The sequence below is a fragment of the Monodon monoceros genome, unplaced genomic scaffold, assembly GCF_005190385.1.
Source record: "Monodon monoceros isolate NGI ecotype Baffin Bay Population unplaced genomic scaffold, NGI_Narwhal_1 Super_Scaffold_5, whole genome shotgun sequence".
NCBI classification, from domain to species: Eukaryota; Metazoa; Chordata; class Mammalia; order Artiodactyla; family Monodontidae; genus Monodon; species Monodon monoceros.
Window position 1 is genome coordinate 26,503,544 of NW_021703782.1, and position 19,244 is coordinate 26,522,787.

Consider the following 19,244-nt stretch of genomic DNA (forward strand, 5'->3'; position numbering starts at 1 on the left):
AATCCATCCTTCCCCAACATCCACTCCACCTTGGCAAACACAAGTCTGTTCTCTATGTCTGTGAGTCTGTTTCTGTTTCATAGATAAGTTTATTTATGTCATATTTTAGACTCCACATATAAGTGATATCATATGGTTCTAAATACCATATTCTATTAAAGGACTCTGGCTCCCTGGAAAAATGACTCAGTATGAGACGTGAAGTATAGATGATGAGTCTGAAACATGTCTTACCAGAAAGCAAGGAAGCTATCAAAGACCACTGAATGTGTGTAAAAATGATCAAGAATCAACTTGAAGAGGCCCCCTTCAGTCAAAAAATGGATCAGTTTAAGCACCAATAAGCATAAAAACTCAGTGTACTGAAACACATCAGATATGTTTAAATCTCTAAGTTCACAAGGACACTTAAAAAAAGTCACTGGCACCTTTGAAGGATATGAGGGAACCAACTCATTATTCTGAAAATGAGTAAATTAAAAGTAAAACACGCCTTTTATGCATCCTTCATTTCCTAAACAAACTTACACTCAGTTTAATCAACTGGTTCTAGGTAAGCTTTTCTTTACAGATCATCCCAGCTACTTAACTGAAGAAAGAATGATAGAATTAGACTATCACTAATTTGCAGTCCTAATGAATTAATGGATAAAGGCAATGATAATCAGCAGCCTTCCATAACCTATGAAACAATCTTGCCAAAAAGTTGAACCTGAATTTAATCAAACCTCTGCCTCTCATTATTAATATTCAGGAATTTTTTAAAAAAATATGAAGAACAGAGAAACATGTTGGACTACTCTACAATGCCATGCTGGGACTGGCTTGCACCAAGTCATAACGGCCAATTGTTAAATTCTCAGGAATTTTGCAAGTTGGCTGTGAAATACAGTTGTTAAAAATTAAATTATAGAAACATAATTAAATGTTAAAACATGTTTAAATGTTAAAACAAAGGTAATAAATCCTCACAACTCATTATTCCCTAATTATTTCACTACTTTTTGCCTTTTCCTATGCACTTGAAGTTATTTATCTCTATTTTATGTGTAGAGTGGATATACTACGCAACGATGTACTACCGCACGCACATCTTTTCCCACTCTGTGTTCAATGATGTTGCTTTGGTGGTTTTAAATCAGCCATGGTAGGAATATTTACACCACAGAAACTAGCAAGTGCAATAGATCCAGGCTTTTTCATCCCAGAGAACCAGATGTTAAATATTTACCAGCACACCACTGATTACAGGGATGCAATCAATACAATTCTGACTCTGAGAAACTATTTGGACAAATGACCCAGCTTTTTCAACAAATAAATTGCAAGAAAATTAAAAAAAGAGAAGACACATAGATTAAAAGCGACTTAAGGGTAATCAAGATAGTTTGATATTGGCAGAACAATGGAACAGACTATAGAGAAATAGACCCACACATACATGGGTGATTGATTTTCAAATAATGGTTTTCAGTATGCTGGAATAACTAGATATGCATATGCAAAAATAAAGGAGGGAACGTCTATCCATACCTCACATTGTATATAAAAGTCAACTCAAAATGGACCAAATGTTAATTTTTAAAAATGGATCATAGACCTAAATATAAAACCCAAAATTATAAAACTTATAGGAGAAAACATTTGTGGTATTAGGTTAGGAAAAGATTTCATACCAAAATCATGATCAATGAAAGAACTGATAAATTGAACTTCCTCAAAATTAAAAACTTCTCCTCTTCAAAAGACACTGTCAAGAGGGGACTTCCTGGGTAGTCCAGAGGGTAAGACTCCATGCTCCCAATGGAGGGGGCATGGGTTTGATCCCTGGTCGGGGAACTAGATCCAGCATGCAAGCTGCAACTAAGAAGCCCGCAGGCCGCAACTAAAGATCCCACATGCTGCAACGAAGATCCCATGTGCCGCAACTAAGACCTGGCACAGCCAAAATAAATAAATAAATATTTTTAAAAAAAGAAAAAGAAAATGGGTGGTCATCATTTAAAAAAAAAATGACACTGTCAAGAGAATAAAAAATCAGGCCACAGATTTGGAGAAAATATTTGCAAATCATGTATCTGATAGAGGACTTGAATCCAGAATATATGAAGAACTCTCAAAACTCAGTAATAAGAAAACAAACCAATTATAAAATGAGCAAACGATTTAAACAGACTATTAAAGAAGACATACAGATGGCAAATAACCCGTGAAGAGAGGCTCAACATCACTAGTCATTAGGGAAATGTAAATTAAAACCACAATGAGATATACACCTATTACAAGGCCTAAAAATTATAAAAACTGGAACAACCACTTTGAAAATGAGTTTGGCAGTTTCTAGAAAAGTTACATAAACACCTGCCGTTTCACTCAGGAGAAATGAAAATGTATATCCACAGAAAGGCACACACAGAAATGTTCATAGTAGCTTTATTTATAATAGCAAAAACTGTAAACAACCCACATGATCATCATCAGGCAGATGGATAAACAAATAGTGGTCTACCTGTAAAATGGAATATTGCTCAACAATAAATAGGAAGGAACTACTGAAACATTCAACAACCTGAATGAATCTTAAAATATGCATGCTCAGTGAAAGAATATAGACAAAAAAAAGAATACATGCTGTATGCTTCCATTTATATAAAATTATAGCAATTGCAAACTAATCTTTAATGACAAAAAAGTAGATCACTGGTTGCCTGGGGGAAAGGGGCGGGATGGAGGGATTACAAAGGGACACAAGGAAACTTTTTGGGTTGATAGATGTGCTCATTATTTTTATTGTTTATGGATTTCAAACTTGTAAAACTGTACATTCTAAATATGTGCTGTTTATTGGATTTGGATTGTATCTCAATAAAACTGTTTTTAAAAGAGATGTAAGAAACATAAAAATTAAAATGTATATTTCAATATTAATTCAAACAAATAAGTTGTTTTAAAAAAGATTTTGAGATAATCAGGGAAACTGACAAACTGCCTAGATATTTAATGATATTAAGGAACTGTTAAAAAATTTTAGACGGGATAATGATATTCCAGTTTTTTTTTTTTTTGCGGTACGTGGGCCTCTCGCTGTTGTGGCCTCTCCCGTTGCGGAGCACAGGCTCCGGACGCACAGGCTCAGCGGCCATGGCTCACGGGCCCAGCCGCTCCGCGGCATGTGGGATCTTCCCGGACCAGGGCACGAACCCGTGTCCCCTGCATCGGCAGGCGGACTCTCAACCACTGTGCCACCAGGGAAGCCCCCAGTTATGGTTTTTTTAAAGGAAGTCTTTTAGATATAACATTCTGAAACATTTTTGGATAATATATAATATATCCTGGAGGTAGAGGAAGTGGGTAGAGAAATATATGAAACAAGAATGACCATGATTTGATAACAGTTTAGCTGAATAACTTACTTGGAGTTTCAATATACTATTCTTATTTTATATACATTTTTTCTATAACTTTTAACAAAAAGAGCTAAAAATAAAGAAATATTAAGGAATCATGAGGGTTTCTGTAGCCTACTTGTGATAGAATTAAGAAATCTGTGGAACCGGTGCTATGAATTTGAGGATTCTTTCATAACTAAGATAACCTAATAGAAGTTAATAAATTCCAAAAAGTTCAATAAGAACAGATTTTGTGTTAAGACCACAAAAGAAGTACTTTTTGTTTGCTTGTTTGTCTTAAAAAATATATCTAGGGCTTTATATATATATAAACATAAACAACTAGAAAAAGTAGAAGGCATGTAAGAAATGCAGCCCTGAAGTGACACAGACACCCAAAATAAAGCAAATAGTGCAGTTCAGAATAGAGAATCTGCCACAAGTGATTCCATCCATGAAAGTGATCAGCCTGACACCCTTTACTCAGATGTGCCTCATTTGAAGGTGTTCTTACAGATGCCCCCATGCATTCTCCTTTATCACCTGCCATTTCAACAAGTCATTTTGGGAGCAGTATAAAATCACCAAGGACAGGCTCCTTAATTCATTGCCTATTGACCAAAAATAATTATAAAAAACACACTCTAAACAAACAAAACACATTCTATGACAGTTCTGTAAGGCAGATTCCATTTCCCATTTGAATCAGCTCTGAATGTAGTTTTTACTGCCGTTTTAGCAAAGACTGGATATTCAACAGGAAGAGATATAGCTAATTCTCAGTTCCAGGAAGGACTAATGCAAGTATATTTCTAACAGTTATAAAAGCAACATAACTGCTATCACTCTAAATTTAACAATCCCCTTTTGAGTAATTCAAAGACCTTTACAGTTCTTGGTTTATCAGGTGGGCCAAAGAGTGCCTTCGGTATTTTAAATAAAAATAAAAGACACATTTTTCATTTTCCCCAAGAACTTTATTGAACAATGTATTCACGCTTTTGTTCCACTACTTTCTGCCATTTTCCAGGCAACTTCATAATTCCAACACTTTTTATCTTTTTGCGCAAAGAACTGTTCCAGGTGCCTTTTATAGTCTTCCAGGGAATTGAATTTTTTTCCATTAAGAGAATTTTGTAAAGACCAAAATAGATGGAAATCCGAAGGTGCAATGTCTGGTGAATACAGAGGATGAATCAGAACTTCCCAGACAAGCTGTTACAGTTTTTGCCTGGTCATCAAAGAAACATGTGGCCTTGCGTTATCCTGATGGAAGATTATGCATTTTCTGTTGACTAATTCTGGACGCTTTTCACTGGGTGCAGCTTTCAGTTGGTCTAATTGGGAGCAGTATTTGTTGGAATTAATCGTTTGGTTTTCTGGAAGGAGTTCATAATAGAGGACTCCCTTCTGATCCCACAATATACACAACATCACCTTCTTTCGATGAAGACCGGCCTTTGGTGGTTGGTGGTAGTTCATTTTGCGTGCCCCACGATCTCTTCCATTCCACATTGTTGTACAGTATCCACTTTTCATCGCCTGTCACAATTTTTTTTTAATTAATTAATTAATTTGTGGCTGCGTTGGGTCTTCGTTGCTGTTGGGTGCAGGCTTTCTCTAGCTGCAGCGAGCGGGGGCTACTCTTCATTGCAGTGCGCGGGCTTCTCATTGCGGTGGCTTCTCTTGCTGCGCAGCACAGGCTCTAGGCACGCGGGCTGCAGTAGCTGTGGCTCGCGGGCTCTAGAGCACAGGCTCAGTAGTTGTGGCGCACTGGCTTAGTTGCTCCGCGGCATGTGGGATCTTCCCAGACCAGGGCTTGAACCCGTGTCCCCTACATTGGCAGGTGGGTTCTTAACCACTGTGCCACCAGGGAAGTCCCCAACAATTTGTTTTAAAAACGGAGTGTTTTCATTACATTTCAGTAGAGAATCGCATGCAGAAATAGGGTCAAGAAGGTTTTTCTCGTTTAGGTGGAATCCGAACGTCAAAGTGATTCACATAATCAAGCTGGTGCAAATGATTTTCAACGTTTGATTTGGATTCTTTAAGTACGTCGGCTATCTCCCACGTGGCATAACATTGATTGCTCTCAATGATTGTTTTGATTTGATCGCTATCAACTTCAACTGGTCTACCGAACTGTGGAGCTTTGTCCGGTGAGAAATCTCCAGCACGAAACTTTGCAAACCACTTTTGACACATCTGATCAGTCACAGCACCTTCTCCATACACTGCACAAATCTTTTCGTGCATTTCAGTTGCGTTTTTACCTTTCTTGAAAGAATAAAGTATAATATGCCGAAAATGTTGTTTTTCTTCCATATTCAATATTAAAAAGGCTACACAAAAATTCACCAATTTTTATGTCTTTTTTAAATGCATGCTGATATGACAGCTGTCACGTACAATGTAACAAAATTGTTTCCTGTGAAGTTAAAGATAACTAAGTGCTACTAGAGCCATCTTACAGAAGAAACCAAATGAAATTTTTGGCCCACCCAATATGATAAAAAATTGTTGGAGAGAATTTTTCATCAAAACTGCTCATAGGTATAAGTCATCAAATCTATGACTTGTAATGTGAACAATGCTGTATGCAGATTTGGTAAGTATACATTTTGTTTCTAAATGGGTAAAATTACAGAAGAAATTTTAACAACAGTTATCTTTATGTAGAAATAAATGGGATAATAATGCTAATATTTACTGTATGTTTACTAGGTGCCAGATGCTATTCAAAGTGCTTTACATTAATTTGCTCATGATAATTAATGCCACAAGTTAGTTAAAATTAACAGCTCCGGGCTTCCCTGGTGGCACAGTGGTTGAGAGTCCGCCTGCCGATGCTGGGGACACGGGTTCGTGCCCCGGTCCGGGAAGATCCCACATGCCGCAGAGCGGCTGGGCCCGTGAGCCATGGCCACTGAGCCTGCGCGTCCGGAGCCTGTGCTCCGCAACGTAAGAGGCCGCAGCAGTGAGAGGCCCGCGTACCGCAAAAAAAAAAAAAAAATTAACAGCTCCATTTTACAGGTAAGAAAATCAAGGAGACAGGCTATACAACTAACAAATAAATGAAAGAGCCAAATTTCATATCCATTCATTTTACCTCCAAAGCCCGCATTTAACCTCTGTGCTCTTTAGGGAATAAGATGGCAGAAAAAATGCTTAGATGGAAGATAGTCAAGATATGGACAGAGGAAGCATACAAATCATCAATTCAGATGTCCAAACTTCCATTCAGGCAATACTTTTTCACCTGAATGAAAATGTGCAGTGAATCAAGGAAAGTGGGCTCTAGAAATAAAACTTTACTCACTGAATACTTAACTGCGGCAAGTGGATCTAACCTAACATGTAAATAATACCTCCTACTTCCTTCCAAAGTACTGAAAGGGTGACTTCCCTGGTGGTCCAGTGGTAAAGAATCTGCCTTCCAATGCAGGGGATGTGGGTTTGATCCCTGGTCAGGGAACTAAGATCCCACATGCCACAGGGCAACTAAGCCCGCGCACCACAACTACTAAGCTCGTGCACCTCAAGGAGAGAGCCCGTGTGCCGCAAACTACAGAGCCCACACATTCTGGAACCCGTGTGCCACAACTGCAGAGCCCAAGCGCCCTGGAGCCCGTGCGCCACAACTAGAGAGAAAACCCGAGTGCCTCAACTAGAGAGAAGTCCGAGCGCTGCAACGAAGAGACCACGCGCCACAATGAAAGATCCCACGTGCTGCAACTAAGACCCTACGCAGCCAAAAAAGTAATAAAAGAAAAAAAGTACTGAAAGGGAAGTGAATTTCATGATAAACTTGGAGCTCCTCATAAAGTTGCAATAAAAATTTTAAGGAGCTGTGGTCCTGCTTTAAGAAGACTCAGTACATAACAATCTTCATTGTCTAAGCAAATACCCTTGGAAACAAAGTGCAAAATATTTCATTGCAGATATTTTTTAATAATGCTTCCTCACCATTCTCTTTTCATAGAGTTAAATTTTTAAGGATGGAAGGGAGTTGTTGATCTATGTTACTTAATAGGAAATCCTCAGTGATCCTGGCAGCTCTTCCCCTGATTATAGAACCACCTTCTCCCATTTGCAGTTCTTAATAGCAAGTTAGTCTAAATGGCACTTTTAACCATTCCTACCATTCAGTACAGTTAACAACATGAATGTTTGTGCCACAATACCTGGTTCAAATTCTGGCTCTGACACTTACTACAAGTTGTTTAACCTGTATGTCTCAGCATTAGAATAGGAACGGTACCTTCTCCTTCACAGGCAGCCAAGGGTTAAATGAGTTAAGCCATAGACTCATTTAGAACAGTTCCTGGCACACAAGAAATGCTCAGTAAATGTTAGACTTACTCCTAAAGCAAAACAGGAAACTGTCACAGGTATTCTTGGACATTAGAACACCACATGACAAGAAACATGTAATACTTCTGTAATGAAATGAAGAAGGAAGGGCATAGCACATGTAACTGTCGACAAAATGTGTCCAATTTGAGGAAAATGTATGTACTTTGGGTTGCAGGTTTGAAAATAAGCAAGGGTACATTAAATTCACCTACCAAGAAGTTCTAAACCAAGAGTTGCACTAAATATACATTCTGGCTGAACACCGAAAGCTTGGGTGTTAGATCAATATCCCGACAAAGCCAAGATCAGAGAGCATCTCCATCCTAGAATGCATATACAAGCCTAATTTTGAAATTATAAAAAACTGTAATTGTATTACTAGAAATGTTAGTAATAATTTTAAAATTTGACAAGGCAGTGCAGAAACAAGAACTTCTCAGTGCGGTTGTCACTAGACTGCAGCTGCGGTGCACTGCAGCTCCTGCAATTTTAACTGGATGCTCACTGTTCAGCATGTTCAGCAGAGGGAGAGAGATTTGCTGACTAGCTCCACTAGGTTATTGCAGACAATGAGACGGCCAACAAAATCATCAAGTATTATTTTGTCTTTCAAAATAACTGATTAATTGAAAGAATTATTTTGTCTAATATTATGAATGCTAGAGTACCTCAATCAATTCCAAAGATTACAATTACGCTATAATTTACTCTCTATTATTCTGCTTTATATTACCTGAATTTGGATAAATGGTTTACTGGCTCAAAAAGGATCCAATTTTTCCTGAAGGTATCTAGTTAACTCACTTCTTAACATTCATATACACTGTTGATCTATTTTCTTAGTTAACTTGCTGGTCTAAATGTTCATATTAATCTATTTCTTTAATTAAATACATTACTTAGTTGTTCTGAATAGTAAAGTAACAGCTTTCACAATCATCAATCGTAGCACTTTACTCCTGTAATAAGTAACAATAATAATAGTAGGTATTTATACAGCACTAACTACACGCCAGGCCCCACTCTCCATGGAACACATGCACACCCAACCAATCCTTATAACAGCCTTCTGATGTAGCTGTTATTATTATTCCCATTTTACAGATGAAGAGAACTGAGGCACAGAAAGATTAAATAACTTAGCCAAATTAGTAAATGGAAGAGCTGGGATTTGAACCCAGAACACTGGCTCAGAGTCTCTGCTCTTAAGCATTGCCTCTTCTCAGCTGAAGGATGAGTAAGAGCTAAATAAATAGGTGAAGGGTGAAGGGAGCGTGGAGGAGAGGGACAGAAAAACAAGAATACAGCACTTGCAAAAGCTCTTTGGTAGGTGTGGCATAGGAGCTGGAGAAAGGTGCTTGGGAACATGAAATAAGGGCCACATGGTGAACCTGGAGAAGGCACAGGAGTGGTTGAACTTGAGGGCTCTTCATGGGCCAGACCATGCAGGACTGTGCAGGTCAGGGCAAGGGACAGAAAAAGGACAGGAAGCCACCGGGGGGAGGGTCTTACTCGAGGGGTGGGGGCACGATGATCAGAATGGCAGTGTGAAAGCCACTTTGGTGTGAAACGGGTGGGTTGGTAGAATGTGAGAATGCAAGGAGCCCCATTAGGAGCTCTGGTGAGAGAGCAGATAGCAGTAGCAGACACTATGATGGTGAGTGGAGATGGTAGATATAAAAGGGTACAAATCCTCAGGGCATGGTGACAGATTGGATTTTGAGGAGACAGTGGGTCAAGAAGAAGGAAATCTCAAGAATGACTCCTAGGTTTCTGGTTGGTGCAACTGGATGAATGGCGATGCCGTTCCGCAAAACAGAAACACCTAATGAGGGTGGGGGCTTGTGGACCTCAGTCCTGGCCACACTGAGCATGAGGTGCATTTGGGATGCCCACGGGGAGGTGTCTAGGAGGCAGATGGACACATGGGCCTGCAGTCCATGTTGAAGGTTGGAGCCAGAGGTATATACTCTGGAGTCAGGGGATAAATGACAATTCAAGCTGCAGGAGTGCATGAGACCCTATGAAGAGACACTAGACACAGAGAAGAGGGCCTAAGGCAGAGCCCTGAAGAACTCAACATTTTAAAAGAGCGGAAAGACAAGGATGAGTCTGCAAAGGAGGAACTGAGCAGCAGAAAGCAAGCCAGAAGAATGCAGAAACCAATGGGAGGTTGTGGTTAAGAGGAAATCAACACAGGCATACCTTGTCGTATTGCACTTCACAGATCCTGCCTTTTTAACATATTGAATATCTGTGGCAGCCCTGCGTTGGGCAAGTCTAGCAGCACCATTTTCCCAACAGCATTTGCTCACTTGACGTCTCTGTGTCACATTTTGGTAATTCTCGAAATATTTCAAACTTTTTCATTATTATTATATTTGTCATGGTGATCTGTGACCAATGATACAAAGATGTTACTATTGTAATTGTTTTGGGGTGCCACAAACTGCACCCACATAAGACAGTGAACATAATCAATAAATGTTGTATGTGTTCTGACTGCTCCACTAACTGGCCTTCCCATCTCTGTCCCTCTTCTGGGGCCTCCCTATTCCCTGAGACACAACAGTATTGACATTAGGCCAGTTAATAACCCTATAATGGCCTCTAAGTGTTCAAATGAAAGGAAGAGTCAGTCAATATGGCAAACTTCATTGCTGTCTTTATTTTAAGAAACTGCACAGTCACCCCAACCTTTAGCAACCACCACCCTCATCAGTCAGCAGCCATCATCAAGGCAAGACCCTCCACCAGCAAAAAGATTATGACTCATTGAAGGCTGAGATGATAAATATGTTAAAAAGGTTAGTATCTTTAGCCATAAAGTATTTTTAAATTAAGGTATGTATATTGTTTTTTTTAGACACAATGCTATTGCACACTTAATAGACTACAGTACAGTCTAAGCATAACGTTTATATGTACTGGGAAACCAAAAAAATCATGTGACTCACTTTATTGTGATATTCGCTTTATTGAGGTGGTCTGGAATCAAACCCACAATATCTCTGAGGTATGCCTGTAAAGTCAAATATTCTGAGAGGTCAAGAAAGATGCAGACCGAAACATCTGTTAGGTCTGGAGACATGTGGTGACTGTTTCAGAAGGGCAATGAGGACAAAGCCAGACCTGGAGTGAAGTGAGGATGAAGTGAAGGGGAGGAAATGAAGAAAGAATGCACATAACCCCGAAAAAGGCAGGTGAATGTGAATGTAGGGGCAACGAGAGGCTTAAAACAGGAGAGATTGAGCGCAGATAAAATGTTGATAAGAAGACCAGAGCTGGGAGGAAGGAAGTGAGTATGCCTAAAAATGAAGGAGCTAACTGATAGTGAGATTTCTCTGAAGTCAGTAGGAAATGGGATCCAAACGCTGGAGAGGCTGGTGGAGGGATGGGGAAGGGAAGGAGCCCTTACCACAAGGGAAGAAGCCCAGGAGGCAGGTGCAGGCAGGTTTGCACCTTTGAGAGTGGTGTAATTTCTCTGTGACAAAGGAGGCCAAGATGTACCCAGAAAATGAAAGAGGAGGTGGGGGTGTCAGAAGGATGGAAGAAGGGGAAAGTGGGGGGCAATGTCAGGGCTCTGAGGGGACAAGAAGGACTGAACCAGTCATTGTAATGGGTGGGGGGGAAAGAGCGAATCCAAGAAATGGGCATTGCTGGGCAGTGTTGAGGGCTCATTTCAGAATGTGGTGATGGGGAATTTACAGGGGTTCCCATCAGCCCTGCTGAGTATCTTGCAGTGCTCAGCCTGTGGATACAGGCAGAAAGAAGGCAGATGGCTACCGGTTGTCCAGGAGGTGGGTGCATTTGCTAGCAAGGTACTCATAGACCCAAGGGGCAAGGGAGTTTAAAGCCTTGGCAAGGGTGCTACAGATGGACCAGGGAACTAAGCTCCATGAAGAAAAGAGGAAGGAGGGACTGGGAGAGAATAAAGGGACAAAAGATAGGGGTCCTGAGGAAAGAGAGACTAGACACAGTACAGGCTGCTGATGGAAAATAAGTTGTAGGCACAGGACAGAATACTTGAATGCAACCCATTAATTATCATTAATAATCATTCATTAGATGATTTGAACTATTAATTAGTTTGATTATTCATTAACACGTTAAGAAGATAACCCTCTGTGATATGATGAAAGGCTGAGCTTCCTATTCTATGAAGACCTCTTATAAATCTTTAGGAAAAAGACCAACAACCCAATGGGGAAAATGAATGAAATACCCACTTGGCTGGAGATTCCTCCTCCAGGGGGCCCAGGGACTCCTCCACCACTGTGGTCTCTTCCATGGGGGCAGTCGGGTCCGTGTCACTGCAAAGCAGCAAGAACCACTCTAGTCACACAAATCTGTTTACATCAATGCCCTTACATATTCAAGATAGAAAAAAAACACATTTCAATGTCCTTTTTCTTAAGTAAACATCCCTCAAGGAATTAACATGTACATACAGGTAATCCACATCAAAATAAAAAAGAGGAAGAAAAATGCTCTTAATTGCTAATCCATATAAATTATTTCAAAAGTGTGAAAAGTACTTTGAGAAATACAAGTTTCCATGAATGGCCTAAAATTAAAAACAGATTGTAGGGGCTTCCCTGGTGGCGCAGCGGTTGAGAGTCTGCCTGCCGAGGCAGGGGACACGGGTTCGTGCCCCGGTCCGGGAGGATCCCACGTGCCGCGGAGCGGCTGGGCCCGTGAGCCATGGCCGCTGAGCCTGCGTGTCCGGAGCCTGTGCTCCGCAGCGGGAGAGGCCACAGCAGTGAGAGGCCTGCGTACCGCAAAAAAAAAAAAAAAAAAAAAGGTAAAAAAACAGATTGTAAAGGACCAGAAAATTATTCAAACTCTTATTATACTAGGAAATTCCAAATATTAACAGGGGCCATAAAAATTTTCAACCTGCGTTAAGTGACTTAAAATAGATAAGAATATGCCATTTCAAACTTTAGAAAATGGCAAGAAAGTGGAAACATTCCACAAAAAGGAATGTGTAGGATTACAAACAAGCTGGTGATAACCATACCAGAAAAATAAGGCTTTGAAACATCAATTTACATACCATCACATCTAAATACATAATCTACAGATTAGAAATTACAGCACAGTGAAAAACACTTTGAATTTTAAATACATAATCTTAAATTTTTTATGTTGATATTAATCCTATCTGAACATTACTTTTAAAAAAGTACCAGCAAAAGAAATTTCATTCTCAGGAAAATGCTAAAATTGGTCAATATAATAGAAATATTTTACACTGTACATTCAGAACCCAGCACTTTTTCATCCCCAGTTCAGGAAAAATTTTCATAAAATTAGTTTTTTTTTAAATAAACATAAATTGGGCTTCCCTGGTGGCGCAGTGGTTGAGAGTCCGCCTGTCGATGCAGGGGACACGGGTTCCTGCCTGGTCCGGGAAGATCCCACATGCCGCGGAGCGCCTGGGCCCATGAGCCATGGCCGCAGAGCCTGCATGTCAGGAGCCTGTGCTCCGCAACGGGAGAGGCCACAACAGTGAGAGGCCCACGTACCGCAAAAAATAAATAAATAAATTTAAAAAATAAATAAACATAAATTGAACTATAATAAAAGAATAGAGTTTTTACATTAAAAGTATTTTAATTCTCAACTCAAAGCCATTGTTATCAACTTAAAAAAAAACTCAGTTTTCCAACACAAAATTTGAATAAATAATTTTTACTTTTAAAAAAGGTCCTAAATCAAATGTTCTCCCTGTTTGGAAGGACATCCCTGCTGCTCTGCCTGGCAGAAGTCCTTTAACAAAAGCAGCCTCTACACATCAGCATGACCCTCATGGGTCATGGGAGTTTTTAGCATCCAGGAGTCTAGCAGCAGTGGCAGTGCTGTATCACTCCAACTTTCTCTTTATTCCCTTGGCCATGTCATAAACCAAGGGGATAAAAACATGGATTCACTGACAGTTCATAGCTTTCAACAATTAAAAATCATAAAAGGGCTATAACGATATAGGGGAAGAAAAAAGAAGCAGAATACAAAACAAAGAGACTAGCAATTCTTAAACCTGTCAATCAATTTAGAAGAAAAATCACAGACCTCCCTCCTGTATTGACCTAAATTATTTTATGAATAAACATAAAACTAATTTTGTGCTTATAGCTCAATGGAACCATAGCTTATAGAACCATATGATGAAAACTACAAAACAAGTAAGTCTCAAGATTAGCACCAATTTATTTTGGCAAATTTTATTATTTTGTTGAAAGTAAATCACCAATGTTGGATTTATTAGAAGAAAGATAAAGCTCCAGGGCCCATGTCTATATTTTGACTTCAGTTGTACTAATGTAGAAAATGCCTGTTTGCACAAGTATGGTTACAAAACAATTTTAAACACCTCAAGGCTTTGTTAACTAGTTCAAATTCAATCAGACTTCATACGTAACCAAATCTATGACAGTGAACAGATTTAATCCAGTGTTGCTTGATTACTACATAAAACTGTCTTGGCTCTTCACAATAAAAGTTGGAAGGCAGTATTATTAAAAACTGCATTTGTGGGTGTCTATCCCAGTTAGGAACAAGAAAATAATATCTGATATTACACTTTTAAAATTATTACAAATGGAGAAAATTCTATTTTCAGCACAGGTACTAACAGTCAAACTCTTGAAGAAAACCAGTAACAATGGAAATGGCTCAGTCACACCATTTTGAAAGCATCTTGCCCTTAGATCTAGTTATACTGTCAATGTCTTCAAACAGGAATACTAAACTACAGCAAAACCCTCACACCTCCAATGCACGGTGCAGCACTCGCCCTTGTCAGCCACGAACACATCACTTATTGTTAGGCTCACCTCTGCTGTTTCCTCATTAATCATAACTCAGCTGCACTATACCATGGTGGCAAATCAAAATCTCAATGTATTAAATAAGAAATTAAAGTCTTATTCTACAAAAAAACTTTCAATTACACATTATTACCACCTAAGAGCTTTGACTTTATAACTCACAAACCAATCCAAAATGAGTGCCATGGGGCACGTTTCATTTTAACATTGGGACATACCATCTGCCAGGAGCACACGTGGTCACTTCTTCATGTTCCAAGGTCAATAATTACCTCTTAGAGTAAGTAAACACTTGGAGCCAAAATGATTTTAAACTCAAATGCAAACTGAAATGGGGTGGTAGTATTAAATAAGCTAGTAAATCAGATGATGCAGAAAGTGCCTGTATTACTTTTAAAAAATATACTATTACAGTAAAATAGAACAAAATGAAAAGGTCTGTATTTGAGATTCTATAGAACCCTAGATTGACAAACATTCAACAAGTTTCTTTTCAAAGACAACACAGATGTGCAATGGTAGTAAATTTAATCTTAGATTTGATCTTATTTTCTACATTTGTTTTTTTTGTTTGTTTGTTTTGCGTTATACGGGCCTCTCGCTGTTGTGGCCTCTCCCGTTGCGGAGCACAGGCTCCGAACGCACAGGCTCAGCGGCCATGGCTCACGGGCCCAGCCGCTCCTTGGCATGTGGGATCTTCCCGGCGGGCACGAACCCGTGTCCCCTGCATCGGCAGGCGGACTCTCAACCACTGCGCCACCAGGGAAGCCCTGTACGTTTGTTTTTAAGGATAAAAATTTAAGAAAAATAAGTTTATGTAAAGAGCTTATATTCTTCAAAAGAAAAAAAAAGTGGAAGTCTGGATCCCCTCAAGCCTTCAAACTTGTGTAAAGTCTTCCCTGCAACACATCCTGTAGCAACCCATTCCTCGTACTTCCCTGCAGCCCTGAAATGACAGAAATAGCAGAACCAAGTACCTCCCCTAAGTAGCAAAACTGGCACAGATCTGAGATATCATAAAGCCTGAGAAATGTCAAATTTGAACCTCAGGTGAAACTTGTCATTGAGCTTTGATCTGCAAATGATTTTATAAAATCAAGATGCAGGGACTTCCTTGGTGGCGCAGTGGTTAAGAATCTGCCTGCCAATGCAGGGGACACGGGTTCGATCCCTGGCCCGGGAAGATCCCACATGCTGCGAAGCAACAAAGCCCATGCGCTACAACTACTGAGCCTGCGCTCTAGAGCCCACGAGCCATAACTACTGAGCCCGTGTGCCACAACTACTGAAGCCCGTGCGCCTAGAGCCCATGCTTCGCAACAAGAGAAGCCACAATGGAAAGCCCGTGCACTGCAACAAAGAGTAGCCCCCGCTCGCCACAACTAGAAAAAGCCTGCGTGCAGCAACGAAGACCCAAAGCGGCCAAAAATAAATAAATAAATAAATAAACTTATTTTTAAAAAAAAGATGCAATGTATACAAAAACTTTGGAAGGTCACAGAAAAATAAAGTACAGAATATCCAGGAATTTAAAAAGCATTCTGAGGCATATGCAAATATACAGTGCCATGTGCTTGGGGTGTCAGCAAATATACAATTTGCTTGGCTAAAATAAGATAAAAGAATTTTGAAAGCAGTTTCAAATCTAACCACAACATAGCAAAACTGTTTTAAAAAGTTATCTCATGAAACAAAAGCCTAAATTCAATCGCTACGTAAAGCACACAAGTATAAAGACATGGCAAGCATAACACAGAGGACATAATTTGCAAGACAGGCAAATAAAGATCCAGATATTTCCACTTAATTGTAGGTTCACAGAAGGTACACATTTGCACCATACCTGGTATCTTTACCTGATCCCCAGGTGCGAACTCCATATCCACCCATGTTGTCTTCAGTTCTGATTGCTCTAGAAAACGAAAGAATATTCCCTTAAACTGGAAGCTGGTGTCCAGTCAATCTCCAAATCAGAAAAGCTGATCATAAAAACTGTCCCAGGATCAGCTCCCTTAGGAATAACTGCATACTAATATAAAGTCAACTAAATATTAAAACACAACAGATTCACACCAAGATCTTAAAGGGAAAGTAGCATTTACAATGAAACTTACATTTTATCATTACCACTGTATCTCTCAAATTCTCGTTTCCCTCTCTGGTCAAAACCGTCAAAAGCTCTGTTCCCAGGACCACCTCTGCCTCTGCTTCGCATGCCCCCTCTTGGGCATCCACGTCCTCTCAGTGGTCTTTCTCGATCAAACCTGTCAACTGGTCTTGGAAGAGATGAGTATAATAAAAAGTAGTGAATTGGATTAAAGAGCTAAGGCTTTTTTTGATTAAAAAAAATTCTAGAAGGACATTATGGCTACAGTATATTGGAAAGAATCGTGTATCTTGAATAAAAAAATTAATAGTTAAATTTACTGAGCACATACTATCTCTAGCACTGTTCTGAACCCTTCACGTACAGTCATTTAATTACAACTAGTGCCCACAGATGAGGAAGATAGCTGAAGATGACGTCTTTGTTGTTAAATCCAATAGCAACTTTTGTCTCTAGGTCATCTGACCCTTATGCATCATTTGACACTGCCAACCACTAATTTTCCTCTGCCCTTTCTGGCTTCTCTTTCCCTGCTCATCCTTATAAAATGATTTTTGACACAGGTAATATCCAAACATTCACAAGGTACTCCTCTTGCTTCTTGGCCACACAATTCCACTTCTCAAAGGCAGACACTGCAGAGTTACATATAGGGAAAGGTTCTACACCTTGCCTTTTTCATGGAACATGTCTTGAATATCCCATCTTCTGGATACCTACACATTTGTCCTTAAGAGCACCAGCATTCCTGACTCCCTACCTCCTGTACACATCGTCCTCGTCCCTATGCTAATGCTACATGGCCCCTTCACGTGACCCTGTGTCTCTCATTTGGGGGTCTCTCTGATTTCAGGCCACAAAGCCAGTTACTTCCTGGACATCCCCCTGTGTCACCCCATGGCCCTGAAGATACATGACCAACACTGACCCCTTGCTCCTACTATGATCCCTAACTCACAACATGGAAGTGTCCAAGCCAAGAAACTCCCTTTTCTCACTCTTTCCCTGCCACACCCACTGGATCCAGGGCCTGACTGCCCGCTTCTCCTCATATCCATTCTCTGCTACCATCTGGTCACTGTCACTTTTTATGAGGACTTGTCTCTCCTCCACCAGACTCAAAGCTTCTGCAGGAAGGGCCTCATCTTTTTCATTGTTAAATCCTAGTTTAATAAGAAATTATATTTTTTAATTTGTCAAGGCTTTTAAAAACATTTAAAGCAACAAATTACTTATTGAAATCTAGTGACATTAGTCGCTCAAACACCAGAACTAGAGGTGTGTTCCAGTCTACTGAAACAGGCTGAAAGTTACATTAAAAAGCTACTATACAATCACCGATAAAAAGATACAAAACTCACAATTCTCCTTACTCAAAAAGATAAAGAAATACAGAAGGGCCAATCATTAACTTTATGCCAGTCTCTTTCAAGAAACATCATCCTAAATCAATTCTCCAAGCTGGCTTTTCTGTCTCCCACCTCCCCGGACCAAAACCAAAATTTTAAAGAGAGACTGTTGTAGAATCTGATTCCACATTACAGTAAATATCTAAAGCAGAGTTCTAAAACAATGACAAATGAACAGTAACAGTAAGTTCTTAACCAGGAAGTTGGACAGCGCCATAAAAGAAGTCTACCTAAAAACTGAGAAGAAATGAAGCATAAAACTCTATATGGAAAATAATGCCAATAGTCAAAATCGGGTCTAAATTTACATGAACTCTAGATCAGATACTGATAAAATAACAAATTCATTAATAATATAATAGTAACTGAAGCTGACCCTAAAAATAACCCTGTGTGTTCTAGTCTATTTTAATCCCTTAAATCATTTTTCTTTATCCCACAGGTTTACCCCACCCCCAATTAAATAATGCTCAATTGCTTCTTTATAATCCCCTTCTTATAAAATATATATATATTTTTAATAGATCTTTATTGGAGTATAATTGCTTCACAGTACTGTGTTAGTTTGTTGTACACCAAAGTGAATCAGCCATATGTATACATATGGCCCCATATCCCCTCCCGCTTGGGCCTCCCTCCCACCCTCCCTATCCCACCCCTCTAGGTCATCACAAAGCACCGAGCTGACCTCCCTGTGCTATGCTGCTGCTTCCCACTAGTTAACTATTTCACATTCGGTAATGTATATATGTCGATGCTAGTCTCACTTCGCCCCAGCTTCCCCCTCCCACCCCATGTCCTCAAGTCTGTTCTCTATGTCTACACCTTTATTCCTGCCCTGCAACTACGTTTGTCAGTACCTTTTTTTTTTTTTAGATTCCGTATATATGCGTTAGAATATGGTATTTGTTTTTCTTTCTGACTTACTTCACTCTGTATGACAGACTCTAGGTCCATTCACCTCACTACAAATAACTCAATTTCGTTTCTTCTTACGGCTGAGTAATATTCCATTGTATATATGTGCCTCATCTTCTTTATCCATTCATCTGTTGATGGCCATTTAGGTTGCCTCTATGTCCTGGCTATTGTAAATAGTGCTGCAATGAACATTGTGGTACATGCTTTTTTTTTTTTTTTTTTTTTTTTT

General features: G+C 39.6%; 1 protein-coding gene across 1 annotated transcript in view; it reads right to left on the minus strand.

Annotated features, from left to right (window-relative positions):
• Positions 1-19,244, minus strand: part of HABP4 (hyaluronan binding protein 4) — a 37,062-nt gene that overhangs the window by 9,652 nt on the left and 8,166 nt on the right. The window contains exons 3-5 of the mRNA XM_029201451.1: positions 16,693-16,854; positions 16,422-16,490; positions 11,975-12,058 (exon numbers count right to left, since the gene is read on the minus strand). Coding sequence (XP_029057284.1) covers positions 11,975-12,058; positions 16,422-16,490; positions 16,693-16,854 — 315 coding nt within the window. The remainder of the gene's footprint in view (positions 1-11,974; positions 12,059-16,421; positions 16,491-16,692; positions 16,855-19,244) is intronic.